We start from the raw sequence: 18,734 nt of genomic DNA on the forward strand, positions 1-18,734 counted from the left end.
GTGAATTGACATGATTAACCGTGGATAGGTTAAAAGTCTTACCATACTACGATACAACACAACACTACAGTACACAAGATCAGACCTGGAATCAAAAGTTACCAGTGAAATAAGTAACAAGTAATCCACTTCATGCAGATGAGTTACTTGAAAGGATTCTATTGCAAGTAAATCATGATTGAAATCAACCTCAAAATCAACCTGGTAATATATAGTAACCAGCCATTCATAAACAAAAATTATGGTGGGACTGCACATAATCCCATTTGTGCTTGTTAAAAAGTGTGCGTGTCTTTACCATTATACCCCTTGAGGATGATTTATGCGGTATTCATAGTAACTATACAGTTATTATTATTATTATTATTCTATTAATAGTTTAAATTTAAACATTATCACTTCAATTAATACTTGCTGGCTATTGATATAATATAGTACAAACCTCATTATAACTTTAGATTATTCTAAATTTAAAATTCTAAATTGTAAAATAATAATTAATTTTTTTTTTTTTTGGTTACCTGTAAAAACCCTTTTATGGATTTTGATATATGCTGGAATCTGTCCCGATTTGGATATTTCTTAGCTGAATCAGGTTTGAAATGAATTAACTATGATCCTAGTTTAAAACTCGATATATAAACTCTTGTTCCTTGTCAGTTTTATAAAATTTATATTTCTAAATCTGATCTCTCGTTTTTTAAACTAATTGATTTGTATTTCTGTTAACATATCTCTGTATAATCTTTATACATTAATCATCATCATCATCATCATCATTAACATCTTCCCCCAATTTATCATCCCCCCCTTCCCATTTGAGTTAATTTTTAATTTCTGTGTTAAAAACTAAATCATCTCCTGTGTGCAGTCCGACATCCTAACTGCAATACTTTAACTCCCCCAAAAAAGAAATTTTTGCTAGTTAAAGGGATCGATCTAATTACTTTACCTAAAACGATCGAGTGCTTCTTTACATTAATTTGACACAAATTCATCAAGGTATCAAGATACAACCGATTGTATATCATTGAATTTGCATCCATTTCATACTATAAACCTTAGTTACTACTGTTCCATAACCTAAGGTAATCTTAAACTTCATTCATTTTCCAAAAAGGATCTACTTAAATTACCTAAATCAACCCATTCTTTTACCCACACGCTATATCAAAGTTGTTTTTTTCCCTTTTTTGATTTACCCAAAAAAAAACTTACACAAATTTACAGATCAAATTCAAATTCAATTCAAACCCCCTAATTCATAAATCAACGAATTGTATCTTGTATTCACCATAATTATTCATCATCAATTGATTCATAACTGTCACCTCCTATAATTAACATTTAAAAATATGAGTTTATTGCAACCATCAGCTATGTTTAACGATCATATAAATAGTCCATTTGCATCCGCTCATATGAGATCTCATTCTTTTCATGAACTTTTAAATCAATTCAAATCAAGTGTGGCCAATTCTTCTAATCCAGCATATGTCAAAAAGAGATCTCATTCTGATCTTGTTCGTGATTCTCCTGATCATTTAGATTATTCTGGTACATCAAAAAGATCAAGAACTGCTCCTCCTTCTCCCCCTTACGATTTCGGAGTTTTAAATCATTCATCTTCATCTTCTGATGAAAATTCCATGAAGAAGAAATCTTCTTCTGATATAAGATCAAAATCTTTATCTCCAAATAAAAAGTTTGTAAATCCTTTATCTCCATCAACTTCTCCAAAAGCAAATATTAAATCAACTACAAGTCAAATAAATCATCATATTAATAATGCTAATAAAATAAAATTGCCAAGTCTTTCAACCGCATTGAATTTACCTTTGAAACCAATCACTCCAACTGTATCACTTGATTATTTCGATACTTATAAACCAAATGATGAAAATTGGCGTTATGAATTATTGGATACTATAAATAAAGATTCAAAACATTTCCATCTTAATCAATATAATTACCTCAATAAACATGCTACTTCAAGTGGAATGTCTTCTTTCTCATCATCATCATCATCATCTTATAAACCAAATTTCGATTCAAGATTAAGTTCGAAAATTACCAAGGATGTTTCTTCTTTACCAAATGTTAATCAACCTCATTTTGAAAGAAAAATAAATTTCCCTTATGAATCAAATTATACTTATCTTAATAAGACTTATCTTAATGATGTGGCGAAATATCCTGAATATCTTGAATTAGCTCAATCTTTAATTCAATTATCTCAACCTCAACAACAACAACCAGCACAACAACCACAACAACAACTGCCAATTCAACATAAACATCATGAAATCTCCCCACAACAAACTCCTCAGCAGAAATATCAACCTTATTCAGCCGTTAGTCCAACTGGCTTTCATATTTCAACTGCATCTATACCACCTCCACCTCCTCCTATTATTCCTGGTTTAATGGGGGCTAATTATTATGCCACCAAGGATTCAATTCCTTATACTCAACCACCACCACCACTTTCTCATACTGTATTAACTGGTCCAACTTCAATTCCAGAAACTACTCAACATAAATTCATTCCAATTACTCCACCATCATCTACCAAATCAAAATCTCGTTCTGATCTTTTAAAATCTCCACCAAAACAACATAATCATCATAATCCAAGAGTTTGTATTTCTTGTGGATCTGATCAATCACCATGTTGGAGACCATCATGGTCGATTAAAGAAGGTCAGCTTTGTAACTCTTGTGGTTTAAGATATAAGAAAACTTCAGCAAGATGTCTTAACAGTAGTTGTAAAAAGATTCCTGCTAAGGGTGAATGGTCCTTAATGCAAAGTAAAGGAAAAGTTCAATTTGAAGATGGTATTGAAGGTCATAGTTGTTTGGAATGTGGTTGGAGAGTGGAGGTTAAACATGGTATTAATTAAACTAAATTCAAAAATCGATCATATAAAAAAATAACGTTTCATTGTAACTATCCATCTTGATTTTCTAAAAGTATGGTTGTGATCGATTATATTATTATTAGCATATTCCTTTCTTCGTTTTCATTCTATTTCTGTATTTATTTCCCAAATAATTCTATTTTGTATTAGGTTTTCTAGTTTATTTAATTCTTCATTTATTCAGGTTTTAATATGTCACTTTTTATGATTATATCCTTTAATCAAATCTTTTAATTTAATTTAATTTATTTTAATAATATATTAATTTATCCAAACCCATTAAACTAATTTGCAACTATTTAATTTTTTGTAGAACACTTTGGAACATTCTAATCTCATTTCCTGTATGTAAGCCCACCACCACCCAAAAAAGTTTTTGGGAGAAATTGAGTCTGGAGGGCAATAATTAATTTGTGAATTGCCATAATTGACAACGTTTATTTATAATCATTTGATTGAATCTATAAGTTCCATTTGATTAATATCATACAGATTAAGAGATGTCGGACTCCATATCAATCACCATAAAGTCTTCAGGTGATAATAAATATGAATTAACCATTGATCCATCCATAACAGTGTTACAATTAAAAGAACAAATCTCGGAAAAGGCTGATATTCCAGCTGATCGTCAAAGATTAATATATTCCGGTAAAGTTTTAAAAGATAATGAAACTGTAGCATCATATAAAGTTCAAACTGGTCACACTATCCATCTTGTTAAAAGTGCTGGTGCCAAACCTGCCAATCCTTCATCTTCAACTGGTTCTACCACAAGTGTTACAGGTAACCAATCTACATCTGCTACTCTGGCTGCTGCTAGTGGAGTTCCTTCAAATATTGCTTCTGGTCAAGGTGCATTCAATCCAATAGCTGATTTGACTGGTGCTCGTTATGCCGGTTATGCTCAATTACCTTCTGCATCAATGTTTGGACCAGATGGAGGGATGAATACTAATCTTCCTGATCCAGAACAAATGTCCCAAATGATGTCAAATCCAATGTTTCAAGAAAGTATGAATGCTATGTTATCTAATCCTCAAATGTTAGATTACATGATTAATCAAAATCCTCAATTAAGAGCCATGGGTCCTCAAGTTAGAGAAATGTTGCAAAGTCCATTTTTTAGACAAATGTTACAAAATCCAGAAATGATGAGATCGATGATGCAAATGGGTGGTGGTGCCGGTGCTGGAGGTTTCGGTGGTTTCGGTGGTCAACCTGGAGCTACTGCTTTCCCTGCTCCTGGTGCTAATCCAACCCTTCAATCTGAAAATTCTACTTCTACAACTGAGAACACCACTAATACTACTCCTGCTGCTGGTTCCACTCCAGCTAATCCATTCGCTGCTTTATTCCCTAATGGTATTCCTCCTATGGATCCTTATTCATTTCTCGGAGCTGGCGCTGCCGGCGGTGCTCCTGCTCCACCAGCTGACACTCGTCCTCCTGAAGAAAGATATGAAAATCAGTTGAGACAATTGAATGATATGGGATTTTTTGATTTTGATAGAAATGTAGAAGCTTTAAGAAGAACTGGTGGTAGTGTCCAAGGTGCCATTGAATATTTGTTGAATAATTGAATTAGTATGATTTAAGTAATAATAATTAGCTATAACTGCAAAATATATATATAATTGCGTTTTATTGTCAGTTGTTTATATTGATTGTTTGTATTTTTTGTGTTGTTGCGAGTAGTCAAAATATCAATAGCATTTTTTTTTGAGTAGTTATAAACTGAACTGTAAATTCATAAAATACTACCATTCATTGAATTAACCAGAGTCAACCACTTCATTAGTCCATCATGACAACAAATGTGGCATCAGTACATAACATGGATGATGTATCGTTGAATGCATTGACGAATACAATTGCAACAATAAAAGACTCCAAGCTGAACGATAAAAAGTCAACATCAGGATATATACCAGCCACTTCTCGAATCCTTTCAGATGAAACACTTACATTGGTCAAAGAGGTAAGGCAGGACTTACCACCTGTTGAATTCGAATTCAATAAGATAATCAGTGTCATGTTGGAAGATAAAGAATTGTCTTCATCAAAAGAATTTATCGATCAAGTTACAGAATTAGCTATAGCTTACTTTCATAATTTATTAACATCATTGTTAGAAGTTACTCAATCCCAACGACGTCGATCTCCATCTTTAGAAGATTTAAAAGTAATATTCAGATTGAAAAACATTCATCCTTCAGAATTGTACAAAGAATTACATATTTCCAATAAGAACATTTCTACAGAAACTCAAACAAAATTAAAACATATAGAACAAGAAACAACACAAATCCTTCAACAAATACTATCAGATAATTCTAAAATAGATAAGGAAGATCCGTCGTTTCCATTTTTCACTAATGAACGTTATGAAATTGCAGAATTTCTTCCCAAAAGTAATCAAAAACCGCAATATATTCCATCTTATTTACCTGATTTCCCTCCCGAATATACTTATCAAAATACATATGATTATACTAATAGATTGACAGATTTGAAGGAATTAAGGTTGAAATTAGTGGAAGAATCTCGAATGACGCAAAATTCGTTATATGGACTAGTTGATGATGAAAATGAATGGAAAAAATTGATTGAGGAGAAACCTGAAGAAGAACAAGTGGCGGTGAACGCAGAAGAAGAAATTGAAGAAAAGGAAGAACCCAAAGAAGAAGAAGTAACCAAGACTGACATAAAGGAAGTGGAAATAGCTGAAAAAGAGGATAAGGAGGGTGAAATCATACCAATAAAAGAAAGTGGTGATCATTCTGAAGCACAAAGAACAGAGAATATAACAGAACAAAAACCAGAAAAAGAACCACCATTTATATTTGATTTTGAAGCTTATGCAAAGAAGAGATCTCTTATCTTTAAGAAAAGAGCAGAAGAGATTGAAAAGAAGCGTAAACTAAGAGAGAATAATATATTTATAAAAGCAGAGAAATACTATTCTCCATATGCTACACTTAAACCTACGGCAGAAATCAATAGCTTTTTCTCTTCCGCATTACAAGAATCGTTTAATAAAGTCATTAAAGATGTCAGATTGGCTGAATCATTCAAAAAAGTCAGATTGGAACAAATGGTAAAGGAGAGAGCTAATAGAGAAAATGATATACAAAAGGAAAAAGCTAATCACCTTTTGCCTTTTGAGTTCAATACAATTGATAATTCGCTGGATGACGAGGATTCTTACGACGGATTTGGTATAGACTTACTGGATAATAATAATAATAAAGATGACAATGAAAAAACCATTCAAGATGATACTGCACCAAATGATGCGGATGATATTGTAATAGACAAACAAATTGAGTCAGGGATAGAAGTGGTCGACTTTAGTAAAGAGGACGATAGTGACGTCAGTGACGATTTTCTTGAAGGAGAGTTAGAAGATGCGATGAAAGAAGGAGAAGAAGAAGAACAAGAAGTGGTAGTACAGGAACCAGAAAATAATATTGGTAATAGTGCAGATAACAACGATTCCGAAATCGAATCAGATATAGAATTTGATGACATCTGATGATATGTAGATAGGTAGATAGTTACACATACTTAAAGTATTATACGATCAGGGGTAAAAGTTCCTCTTTTTTTTTGTATGGGTGACTCACGTGATTATTTTTGGGTTAAGAGCTGGGGCTTTTGTACTCAGAAGAATCTAGAAGAGCTGTAAAACGGATTGCTACCCTTAAAATATATATCTTTCTTTTCATTCTAATTTTCATCAATTGTTTAATAGTATCTATCACCAATGACTGTTATTATTGCTTCTTTGTATGTATCGCCTCCCATTGAACTTATTAAAGTGATTTATACTAACTAATTTCATTTAGATTTTTACCTTATACGGTCCAATTTGAAATTGGTCCTCAAACGGAAATAGTTGGAGATGCGGCTAAAGAGATTAACATTTGCAGAACAGGAGAGACCAAGAAAGAAGAATCACCTATACCTGTCTCAATTACACCTAGGAGTTCTATTCTACCATCATTGAGTAAGGTTGGATCCTTGCAACATAGCCCAATTTCAAATTCTCCTAGACATCACGAGGTTGCCCCAGCCATTAAAGAATCCAGTATTGATACAGAGAATTTCTTTTATGGTAAGTCTAAACTTAAGAACTCAAGGACATTAAGTGCCCCACAGGGTCAATTCGCTGATAACTTAACTGAAAAGCTTCAACCTCAGTATATTCAGCCTAGATCGCGTTACAGCAGTTTTAAATTAAGTGGATCAATAATTGATGCAAAGAAGGAAAATGATGATTTGGGTTTACCTTCTTTGAAAATGAGTAGATCTGCTACCAAATTGACTAGTTTGACTGCATTAGGACCCTCAGGAGGATCAAATGCTGGTTCTGCCAGAGCTAGGGCTTCAATATCCCGTCAGTTTCATGGTTTAACATTAACTAGTAATAGTAGTACAAGTTCCTTGGTTATAGCTGAAGAAATTGAAGATACCATACCCCTTGATCATAAAGATTGGGAGAATAATTATAATGATTTAATTTATGGAAGATCTGAACATAATACTACAAAGTTAGCTCCATTCGGAGGGTTTTCAAATCCTGATCTTCAACATAACTTTTTTAATCAAGATAACATTTTTGAAACTGCTCCTTGGAACATTCAATTTGCGGATAAGGGAAACTTATCATTAACTAAAGCGGTGAAATTATCTCAAGAAGCTGGTGTTATCAATAAAACTACCTGGGTTGGAACACTAGCTATGCCAAGTGATGCGGTACCTGAATCAGTAATAGCCAACATTGGAAAAGCTTTATCTGATGAGTATAATTGTGAAGCAGTGTTTCCCAACGATATCACATTCCAAGGTCATTACAAATCATTTTGTAAACAAATATTATGGCCAACCTTCCATTATCAAATTCCTGATGATCCCAAATCCAAAGCTTTTGAAGATCATTCATGGAGTCATTATAAAGTATTAAATCAATTGGTTGCTGATAAAATTGTGGAAACATATAAACGTGAAAATGAATCTAATGACCCTAACGATCCTGAAAATATGATTTGGATTCATGATTATCATTTACTTTTAGTTCCATTAATGGTTCGTGAAAAACTCCCTGATGCTAAGATTGGATTGTTCTTACATATATCATTTCCATCTTCAGAAGTGTTCCGTTGTTTCGCCCAAAGAAATCAAATCTTACAAGGGATGCTTGGAGCTAATTGTATCTCATTCCAAACTGAAGAATATGTTAGACATTTTTTGCAAACTTGTAGCAGGTTACTACTCGCTGATGCAAATGAGTATGGTATTTCATATGAAGGTAACTTGACTATGGTTAATACTTCGCCTGTTGGTATTGATGCTAAGTCTTTAACTACGACAGTTCAAAGTGATGAAGTCGCAGAATGGAGACAACTTATTCGAGACCGTTGGAGCGACCAACATTTGATTGTTAGTAGGGATAAATTAGACAGATTGCGTGGTATAAAACAGAAATTATTAGCCTATGAAACTTTCTTGATTGACAATCCAAAGTATATTGATAACACAGTTTTAATTCAAATTTGTATTAATTCATCTCATGATCCAGAATATGAAAGTGAGATTGCTCAGATAGTTGCTAGAATTAATTCATTGCCGGAAAATATATCAGTATCTCAACCAGTTGTATTGCTTCAAAGAGATATTGAATTCGATCAGTATCTTGCTTTACAATGTGAAGCCGATGTGTTTGTGGTTTCATCCATGAGAGAAGGTTTGAATTTAACTTGTCATGAATTTATTACCGCTACGAGAGATAGAAAATCTCCCTTAATTTTATCCGAATTCACTGGTTCAGCTCCATTGCTTGACTGTCATGGTAAAGGAGCGGTGTTGATTAACCCTTGGGATCATAGAAAGTTTTCTGAAGCATTCAAACAGCTGTTAACCATGTCTGATGAAGAAAAACAATTACGTTGGAAGAATTGCTTTGATTTTGTTATAACTCGTGATTCAAAACATTGGGTTTCAAGTTGTTTACAAAGTATCAATGAAGCTTGGGAAAGAGATCAAAGAAAGAATACAAGTTCTTTACCTGTATTCACCAGAAGCTTATTCCGATCATTTTATAAAGATGGGAAATCTGGTAAGAGAGTTTTCTTCATTAATTTGGAAACACCATTTGCCCTTTCCAACGTGGGGAATATAAATGCTACTTCTGCTGGTAAAAATTCATATTCGGAGCCAGGAAGAATTTCAAACTTGTTGAGTTCATTACTTGAAAATCCTAATAACTTTTTATATTTGATAAGTTTTATGAAAAGAAGAGACTTGGATAATGTTTATGGTAGATATCCTAATATTGGTTTGATTGCTGAAAATGGGGCTTATATCAAGCTTATCCGATCTAACAAATGGGTTTCAACTATTGATGATGATGAATTACAGTTATGGATGAGTCAAGTCATTGAATTGGCTCTTGCTAAAGCTGAAAGATTGCCTGGTTCATTTGTTACCATTGGTGATTGTACTGTTATATTTCATGCTGGTAAATCATTTTTAGATAACCATGAAAGAAGTGTGGATGCTATGGGAGATTTTATCCAACATGTTAATGATGTATTTGAAGGTACAGAACAAGAGATTCATGCTACTTTAGTGAGAGATGCAGTTGTTGTTCAACAAAGTCAAGTATCATTAGAAGCTCTTAAGTTTATCATTGCTTATTATAATCAAAATAAACTGCCGGAAGAGTTTGAAAGTTTGCTTGAAGATTATAAACTGAAATCAAGGTCATTATTACCTGGAAGTGAACCATCATCTCCTGTACAAGAAATAAAGAGAGAAAGCTTACCAGTGGTATCATCACCAAATGCAGATACTAAGAGTAGTACTGTTAATCTGCAAGGGGTTAGTAGTATATTCTTCAGTGGAGGTTCAACTGCTGTTGATGAACCATTATATGAATATGTTAATAATCTTAAAGAGGTTGGTGAGGTTGAAAACACTGCTACGGTTACAGCACTTGGGGTTGATGCAGATGCAAGGACAGCAGCAAACTATAGTGTAAGAGGGAAAAATCAATTACTAGGAATATTATCATATGTGGGATAACTGGAATTATTATATATATATATATTATATTTCGTATGTATAGGTATTTAAAAATATATTTAAAAATAACATAAGTTTTAAAATTGTGAATCTTTATAACTTGCAGCCACGATCTTATTTAATTCACCAAGTGAATCTAAGAGAGCTTTATCTTCTTCATGATTTAAAACATCATATTTGTTCCAATACATATTCAAGAATTCTTCTTCCCCAACTGAGTTATCTTCCTTACTTCTATTAACCATCCATAAACCTTCCTTGGACCGTTTATGAGATTCTCTATCTTCTTCCATTCTCCATAGTATTTGCTTTTTAGATAATAAAGTTGTTGATTTATCACTTTTCTCTTTGATTGAAAACATAAGATCTTCAGCCACATCTTCAGATTCAAATTCGGTATGATTTAATAATCGTAATCTTTCATATTCACTTTGTCTTTTCTTTTGGATTAAGATATCCCAAGCTGATAATAATGGATCTAATGATTTATTAATTTCACTTATCCCAATTTGAGGAAAGGGTATATTATCATCTATATTCTTTAAATCATCATCATTTAAAAGACTGACATTGAATTGATGGATATATTCCTTACTATTGATTTTGAATTGTTTCGATATCTTAATAAGACTTTTATATACATTATAAATGTTTGAATTATTAACATTTGGAAGAACTTGTAAGATGATGCTAGGTAATGATTGTTTTAGATTTTGAACATATGGATGATTATATTTGGATTGTTTGGAGAAGTAAAATGATTCATTGATCAAGACTTCAATGAATTGGAATAGATTCGATTTAGTATTCAATTCAATGCTATTATCTGATATAACTTCTATGATGGTTGGAAATAAATAATCTTCACTTTCACTATTCTTTAAAGCAAAATGAGCAGCTTTAGTCAATGTTTGTAAGGAAGGAGTCAAATTCCGAAGTATCTGACTGAACTGAGTAGCAGCCTCAAACGAATCCATAGTTGATATTGATGATATTGGGTATTTGATTTAACTTGTTGTAAAACTTATATATTCCATATTTGCTATACTATTTCGTTTTGGGCTAAGGAAAGAATTCTGCTTACTCAGTGATGACATAATCTTTGATTTCCTGCATATTCTGAGACATAACATAAAAAAAAAAATTTTTTTTTTTCACATTTTAAAACAGAGTCATATCTAGAGATAGTTTACAACTTATAGAAACCACCTAAATAAAAAGTATATCATAATGGGTAAATCAGGTAAAGGTAAAGGAGGTAAGAATAGAAGAAGAGGAAAGAACGATAACTCTGGACAAAAGAGAGAATTGATCTTGAAAGAAGAAGGTCAAGAATATGGTCAAATCACTAAGATGTTAGGTAATGGAAGAATTGAAGTTAGTTGTTTTGATACAATTAAAAGAATGGGTCATATTAGAGGTAAATTAAGAAAGAAGGTTTGGATGGGTCAAGGTGATATCATTTTAGTTTCTTTAAGAGATTTCCAAGATGATCAATGTGATGTGGTTCATAAATATAATTCTGATGAAGCCAGAACTTTAAAGAGTATTGGTGAATTACCTGAAAATGCTAAGATTAATGAAACTGATACCTTTGGTGCTGATGATGATGAAGATGTCAACTTCGAATTCGGTGCTGATGATGATGATGATGATGATGAAGATGATGATGAGTTAGATATTGATGATATTTAAACAAGTAACTTTTATTGTTTGTTACTAGATATTATACCAAGTTATTATCGAAAGAGAGAAAGCATGTTGCATATTTTTTAAAGTGAAGATGATGATACATAAGTAGTCATTAAACGAACCCACTTCACTATCACCATCACCCATCATATTGTATTTTATTTCCTTTTATTTACATTCATTCATTCACTGATTCATCTCTTTTTAAGATGAATTTATTATTTTTCTTGATCCATTTTTCTTTGTCTATTCTGTTTCATATTTATTGGATGTTATACAAATCTATCGATAGAATAATGTATATAGATTATATATGTATATGTATATGTATAGTTCATTATTATTAATTCATAATTTTAACCTGTTTGCATATCTACTTCAAGTAAATCAGTATAAAATAAATGTATGAATATCTAAAATCTAATTTTTTCTAAAAAAGTAAAATGTATTGAGATAAGAGTTGTATCTATGTAACTATATACGACACATATATACTAGATGAACTAAATAAGAATGCTTTTGGTACGATGACAATAATATACATTGGATGGATGGATGAAAGGTTCTATGGTTGATTGATTGATTTTGTGATTATGTTTGTTTATTTATTTATTTATATTTTTATATTTTTATCGTTTATCTTTGACGATTACGATTATTTTGTTGTTCATCTTCAATATCATCATCACTTCCTAATTCAAAACTATCAATATGTCTTAAACCAACTGTTTCCTCATCATCATATTCACCATCATATTCTCCTCTATTGATTTGCATTGATCTTCTGATTGATAAACCACCAACACCATTATCTAAAGGAGCCATATCTTTATCATTATGAACCCCAAATAATTGTCTTGCTTTACCTTCAGTATCAGTTCTTGAAATATTTAATAAATAAACTCCACTAAAAATGATTAAAAATCCAATTAATAAAGAAATAATATCAATGGCAGAACTAGTATTAAATCCTCTAAATAAGATAAATGATGCTAATAAAGTGAAAGTGGTAAAAGTAACATAATATAATGGATTAACAATAGAAGTATCAAATTGATCTAAAGCTTTATTAAAATAATTCATTTGAGTTACAATACATAAAGCCACCACTAAAAGGAATAAATAAGTTGAAGGATGACTAAATTGATTATTTCCTGCAAAAGTTAATTTTAAGGCAATACCAAAAGCTTTAATTGACATAACTGAGATTGAACCAACTGAAGAACAAATGGAAAGATAAATCATTGGGTTTGTATGACCATATTTTGGAGCAATTTTATAAATCATAAATAATGAATAAATTGATACTAAAAATACATAAAATAAGAAACCAGGTTTAGTGGCATAATTTAAAATTTCATCAACCGTTTCAATTTCTTTATCAGGAGGAGCATGAAGGATAATGATGACAGAACCCATTAAACAGATGGCACAACCCATTTTACCTAATACTCCTAATTCTTCTTTTAAAAAGATTGAAGCTAATACAGCTCCAATAATAACAGATAATGCCCCTAAAGGAGTAACTAAGATAGCAGGAGCAAAAGTATAGGCGGCGAAATTTGCAATTTCACCAATGGCCATGGTTAACATACCAGCCCACCATATAGGATTTTGTAAATATTCATGACCTTGAACTTGACCTCCACCATTTCTAGCTGAAGCGTCAATTAAACCTTTTTTAGTGATAATAAAGGAAGTCCCTATAGCTAAAGAGGATGACATGGCTAATCCTAAACCTATATATTTATCGTCCACCATTTCAGAAAGCATTTAGAAGGAATATGAACTTAAGCGATGATATGAGATAATATGATATGAAATAGAAGTTAATTAGAAAGAATATGAGGAGGAGGTTGGTGATGTATTGATTTGATTTGATTGATTGAAATTGGATATGTCTTGTGAGAAACTGACAAGGAAGGGGAGGAAGGGATGGAAGAATCGGTTGATAGTCTTGTACGATGGATGAATCCAAAACACTCTAATGTGATATAATGATGATTCTTCAACTGATGTTGTCAAAGTGTCTTGTGTTGATATTCAAATTCTTGTTTGGTTTAAATTGATTTTGTTCAAACCAAAAAAAAAAGGACAACAAAAAAAAAAAAGAAACATAATGTACTAATTAGGAAATTTCACCTTAAGTATGAAGAGAATGAATGATGTAATTTTAATCTATGTAAGGAAGTATATCTAGCTTTTAACACAAATGAGAGTAGTATCTCAAAACACGTAATGATGAGTTAAATACTCAACCTTTATATACATAGAGAATTGATCTGAATGGTAATGTTCATTGGCTATTTTTAGCTACATTTTTCATTTTAACACATTTGTTTCAATTTAACGTGTCTGGTTTTTTTTTTTTGTCTGTCTGTCTGTCTTAATTTCTTTTTTTTTTGTCTGAACAATTTGCACCGCCCCGTGGATTTCATCTTCATCTTCACTTCCAAAACGAATAAATCAGAAACCATTCCTAATTAGGATAAACCAATAACTAACTATGATCATGACAAGGCAATTATCTTTGTTGTCCTATGTCAAAAAAAGATTTACATCAAAGATCTCTAAAAAAAAGCTTACTCATTATGATTTGGTTGGGAGAAAATGTCCGATACTATTTAATATTTGTCGGTGTATATTACCTTTTACAGCTAATTGCAAAAATGTCTGTTTAATTGCAAAAATTTTGTCTTTTAACCGCTGACCTTTTTCCATCCTCTCCATATTTCTATTTGTAAACTTATACCCTCCTCTTCTTCATTATCATTTTTCCTTTTATCTTCTTCAACCTTAACGTTGCCATTACCTAAATCATAATCCCTAAGCTTCATTATTATTATTATTACTATTTCTATCAAACCAAAGCTTTCTTTCCTCAATCCTCCTCCTTCAACTCCTTCTTCTTCCCAATGACGAAAGTTAAACCTTTGTCAACGTTTCAATTAATTGAAGCAACTTTCAATTGTATTCCTGAATTGAATTTCCTTTCTCCTTCCAATTTAAGTTATCATTATTCAAAATTTATGAAAACTAATTCAATGGTAATTAGAACAAATCAGCTAATTACTTTATTATTAGGAAAACTTTTTCAATACATTCCTGCTCCTCCAACTGTTTCTTTGATCTTACATTACTCTTGGATCTCTTCTCATTTGTTAACTATTATTGGAACTGTTTTATATTCTTTTAATTTGTTTGGTAATACTTCTATTCCTCCTGTTCATGATTTTCAATTAGATTATCAAATCAATTGGTTAATTTGTTGGTATGCATTATCGGTTTCAGGTTCTATGTTAGCATACGCTTTAGTTCTTTATCATCATTACTTGATTATTCTTAATAGTTCTGGTTCAAACGAGTTGTTAAATGATAATGATAATGATCAGCAAGATCAAAATGAAAAGGAAATTACTCTTATTAAGATTTTAAATTCAGAAAATACACCATTACTTGGGATTTCAATATTAACTCTTTTCACTCCCATTAATATAACTAAATTATTCCCTTCAACCATTTATTCCTTATTAAATATCTCAAGTTATATCTTAATTGAGTTATATCCTAAAACAAAATTATTTGAATTAACTTTTCCCTTGTTTGTAATTGTTGAGAATAAATTATTATTAATGGCTGCAATTTTGGAATTATTCAACTTTTTCATTTATTTAACTCATAGTTTATTCAATAAAACTCATTCTTATTCAACCATTCTTTATTTAATGTTGATTTGTTTGAAAATTCAAAATTCTTATTATTCATGTTTGGCAATTAAATATGTATTCCAATTCTTCACTTATTTATCAAAATGGATTAATATTTCCCCTGGTTCAAATTCAAATGTGAATGAACCTATTGTTGCTGATCCTCGAGCTAAAGATGATGATGATGATTCAAGATCTGATCCTGAAGATGATCTCAATAATGATATTGAAATCAACGATATTTCTACTTTTGAAGGTTTTAGCCTTCCTGTTCTAAAACGTTCAGATAGAATCACATCATTTATGTTTGATAATTTAAGTGTTATAAATGACTTATAGTTAATTGGTATACTTCTATTATTTATTATTCTATCTTTATATATGTACAAATCTTATTAAATAAATACGGCGTTTAATTATTAGTTAAATCTTCCATCAAATCTTGTAATCTATTCCAACCTTCAGAATCTTCCCACATAGCTTTACCTTTTGATCTCAAACCTCTAATTGAAGTTCTAGCTTTATATTTCCAATCAGAACATACTAAATCTCCAGCATCGTGTTTCCCTGGTAATTCACCTAATGATTCATAAGCCCCTACTAAATCACTACATGCTTCAACTGCATCATTCCAAGCTGTTTCATTGCTTTCTAATTCAGGTCTTTGTGATAATGCTCTATAAGCCTTCTCATGACAATCCAAAGCTGCCCATGGTCTCTTTCTCCATAATTCAACTCTAGCTACAACTCTCCAACATCTTGATGAAGTAGTTATAACTTGAGGTAAAATATTACAGACTAAATCGATACATGATTTTTGATAATGAGTCAATCTGGAACTATCTTCAAATGGAGTTGAAACTAATAATTCCACTAATTTCTCAATAATTGGAAGATCAATACAAACTTCACCTTCATTCTTTCTAATTTCAATAACTTCCTTAGTGGCTGATAAAACATCACTCCATTCATTCAATTGAGCTGCAACTATAATATAATTCTCAAAAATCTTCCACGATTTCTTATTTTCATTAGCACTTCTAATTGCTTTTTGTAAGGCATTAAAAGCTGGTCTTTGCTTATCCAATTTAAGTAAGGCACTAGCTAAGTTGGACCAAGCATGTGAACTAGTTTCATCTAAAGAAACGCATCTGGTAAACGCCTCTGAAGCTAAATCATATTGTCCACTTTCTAACCCACAACACCCATAAAAGTACCAATTTCCATAATTAAGTGGGTTTATAGTTAAACAATCACGCATATGTTGAATGGCTAAATTCATATCTTGTTTAAGTCCATGAGGTGGAGAATAATGATATCTTGATAATGAAGCCTTAGCTTTGGCATATCTTCCAAGTTTCCAAGCTTCTTCCCATAATGTTGGATCTTGTCTGATATCTCCTAATATTGAGATGGCACGACAATCTTCAGGATGACTCTTAATACGTTCTACCAATATGGCATCCGCTTCCTTTTCATTATCAGTAGCGGCATAACATAAGGCAGCTTCACAACTCATTTGTAAACGTTCATAAATTTCAAGGGCTGATTTAATAACTCCCAATGACATATATTTTTCTGCTAATTCTGCATCCATAGTCCATTGTGGCATTAATGGTAATTGATGAATGAATCTCAATCTAATAGCAACAGTATCATTTTCATTATTAGTTTCGGCAGCTTGGGGTATCATTCTTGATTTGATTTTAATACCGATTTCTTCTACTAATGATGTCATTTGTAAAATACCTCTTTCGACCGTTCTTGATTTATTAGTTTCAAGTAAAGATCTTTCCCAAAGAGCACGAGAGAAAATACTCCAATTAGTATTTATACAATCCGAATAGATAAGTCTAGTGACAAGGGCAAATAATTCTTGTTGGATAAGAGAATCATTGGATGGAGATGTTTGTTTAAGGATAGTTAAAACCAATAACAATTGAAGACTATCAATGTCATTCAAAGCAGGTTGATTGTTTGGATCCAAGATTTTTAATTCAGCTGGAATTTCATCTTGTTTAGAAACCACAGGAACCAATTTGTCCTCTTGATTTGATGAATCATCATTATCATCATCAAGTCTAATTCTCTTACGATCAGATTGGTCTGGTAATTCAAGGTCGTCCAAGGATTCAAATTCAGGCTTTTCTAATAATAAATCATCACCTAAGCTGAAATTTTCTGGATTGTTATTGATGGCATATGATTCATAAATATTACTTATTTTACTTTTAGCTAATATTATTAAAGCTGAATTATGATGTTTTTGAAATTTGGTTCTTTTAGCCTTTGCACCAGTCATTAAAAATGATAATTCAGAATAATTTCTGGCTTTTACAAGATATGGAATGGCAAGATGTTCAGTACTTGAATGAATATGTAATCTTGCAAATTCTAACACATACAATATTTGCATATGTTTTTGGATATTAACATCGGCTTGAGTCTTAGGTATCAAAGCAGCCAATACTTTTGGATTCAATAAGACTGATGACACGGTAAGTGGAATGCTTGGAGCTTCTGATAATACTGATAAATGAACCTGTAAAGCTCTAACCATCCACCATTGAATGGATGCCTTTAATGGGTCTTGTTCATTTTCTTTGGCTAAAATGGTTATAGAATCACCAAATTCTTCAAAATTGGTATTGATATCACTCCCTAAAAAGCTAAACTCTCTCTTGAATCCTAATAGCTTTTCAAATATACTTTCTGATATGATCAAGAAAAGTGGATCATTCGTTAAATCATAAGCAATTTGACCCTGTAAGTTCAATAATTTTATGGATTCTAACTTTAAAGTTGATTCATCTGTTTCAGGGAAGAATAATTCTTTGCTATTATATTCAATATTAGGCCCAGTGAAATTTAATTGAATGAAAGTTTGTAAGAATGCAATTGCAATAAGATGAAGATGACTAATTGCAACTTCTTGAGATTCAAAATAGGATGTGAATGAAGTTAGTATGACATCCACGTAATTTACTATAGTTGTCTTCAAGTCATTTTGAGGATACTGACTCAACACACTTCTTGATTCTTCTGAAAACAATAAGCTAAAGTATTCATCTTGAGCAATTAGCTTTGAAGATTGACCTTTGAGAATGAATATTATGGGGTTTTCAATGGATTGGAAAGCTCCTGCATCCCCTGGAAACTTGGAAAACTTCTCATCTGGGATACTAAGCAATAGTTGAGCTAAATAATGCTTAATAACCTCTTCACTCATGTTCATAAACGTCTTGATATCGATTAAACACAACTTTTCAATTCATCAATAAATTTTTTTTATATTGATCTAAAAACCGATTTTTTTTTTTGAGAT

General features: G+C 31.6%; 9 protein-coding genes across 9 annotated transcripts; 6 read left to right on the forward strand and 3 right to left on the reverse strand. All coding sequences in view use genetic code 12, as the record gives it.

Annotated features, from left to right (window-relative positions):
- The first annotated feature begins 1,200 nt into the window (after positions 1 to 1,200).
- Positions 1,201 to 3,182, forward strand: ASH1 (DNA-binding transcription repressor). The gene has a single exon (XM_064903228.1). It carries the CDS (start codon positions 1,356 to 1,358, stop codon positions 2,901 to 2,903), a length of 1,548 nt encoding a protein of 515 aa, XP_064764247.1. The 5' UTR covers positions 1,201 to 1,355; the 3' UTR covers positions 2,904 to 3,182.
- On the forward strand, positions 3,163 to 4,616 carry DFJ63DRAFT_91 (ubiquitin domain-containing protein DSK2). The gene has a single exon (XM_064909201.1). It carries the CDS (start codon positions 3,422 to 3,424, stop codon positions 4,502 to 4,504), a length of 1,083 nt encoding a protein of 360 aa, XP_064764248.1. The 5' UTR covers positions 3,163 to 3,421; the 3' UTR covers positions 4,505 to 4,616.
- A 112-nt stretch (positions 4,617 to 4,728) lies between these two features.
- Positions 4,729 to 6,459, forward strand: DFJ63DRAFT_332416 (uncharacterized protein; the record flags this gene model as incomplete). The annotated part of the gene is made up of 1 exon (XM_064907673.1): positions 4,729 to 6,459. One exon carries the CDS (start codon positions 4,729 to 4,731, stop codon positions 6,457 to 6,459), a length of 1,731 nt encoding a protein of 576 aa, XP_064764249.1.
- Positions 6,460 to 6,690: 231 nt separating this feature from the next.
- Positions 6,691 to 10,049, forward strand: TPS3 (trehalose 6-phosphate synthase/phosphatase complex subunit; the record flags this gene model as incomplete). The annotated part of the gene is made up of 2 exons (XM_064908658.1): positions 6,691 to 6,713; positions 6,773 to 10,049. 2 exons carry the CDS (start codon positions 6,691 to 6,693, stop codon positions 10,008 to 10,010), a joined length of 3,261 nt encoding a protein of 1,086 aa, XP_064764250.1. The 3' UTR covers positions 10,011 to 10,049.
- DFJ63DRAFT_148 (uncharacterized protein) lies at positions 10,027 to 11,113 on the reverse strand. Its single transcript, XM_064903528.1, has one exon. It carries the CDS (start codon positions 10,985 to 10,987, stop codon positions 10,088 to 10,090), a length of 900 nt encoding a protein of 299 aa, XP_064764251.1. The 5' UTR covers positions 10,988 to 11,113; the 3' UTR covers positions 10,027 to 10,087.
- On the forward strand, positions 11,114 to 11,860 carry TIF11 (Tif11p). The gene has a single exon (XM_064909149.1). It carries the CDS (start codon positions 11,241 to 11,243, stop codon positions 11,703 to 11,705), a length of 465 nt encoding a protein of 154 aa, XP_064764252.1. The 5' UTR covers positions 11,114 to 11,240; the 3' UTR covers positions 11,706 to 11,860.
- Positions 11,861 to 12,338: 478 nt separating this feature from the next.
- DFJ63DRAFT_282445 (uncharacterized protein) lies at positions 12,339 to 13,463 on the reverse strand (the record flags this gene model as incomplete). Its single annotated transcript, XM_064904649.1, has 1 exon — positions 12,339 to 13,463. The coding sequence occupies one exon, from the start codon at positions 13,461 to 13,463 to the stop codon at positions 12,339 to 12,341; it is 1,125 nt and encodes a 374-aa protein (XP_064764253.1).
- Positions 13,464 to 14,617: 1,154 nt separating this feature from the next.
- DFJ63DRAFT_332421 (uncharacterized protein) lies at positions 14,618 to 15,748 on the forward strand (the record flags this gene model as incomplete). Its single annotated transcript, XM_064907674.1, has 1 exon — positions 14,618 to 15,748. The coding sequence occupies one exon, from the start codon at positions 14,618 to 14,620 to the stop codon at positions 15,746 to 15,748; it is 1,131 nt and encodes a 376-aa protein (XP_064764254.1).
- Positions 15,749 to 15,821: 73 nt separating this feature from the next.
- DFJ63DRAFT_310080 (tetratricopeptide repeat-containing protein) lies at positions 15,822 to 18,644 on the reverse strand (the record flags this gene model as incomplete). The annotated part of the gene is made up of 1 exon (XM_064905528.1): positions 15,822 to 18,644. One exon carries the CDS (start codon positions 18,642 to 18,644, stop codon positions 15,822 to 15,824), a length of 2,823 nt encoding a protein of 940 aa, XP_064764255.1.
- Positions 18,645 to 18,734: the final 90 nt, after the last annotated feature.

Source organism: Scheffersomyces coipomensis (genome assembly GCF_036884675.1).
Source record: "Scheffersomyces coipomensis strain NRRL Y-17651 chromosome Unknown DFJ63scaffold_1, whole genome shotgun sequence".
Classification (NCBI taxonomy): domain Eukaryota; kingdom Fungi; phylum Ascomycota; class Pichiomycetes; order Serinales; family Debaryomycetaceae; genus Scheffersomyces; species Scheffersomyces coipomensis.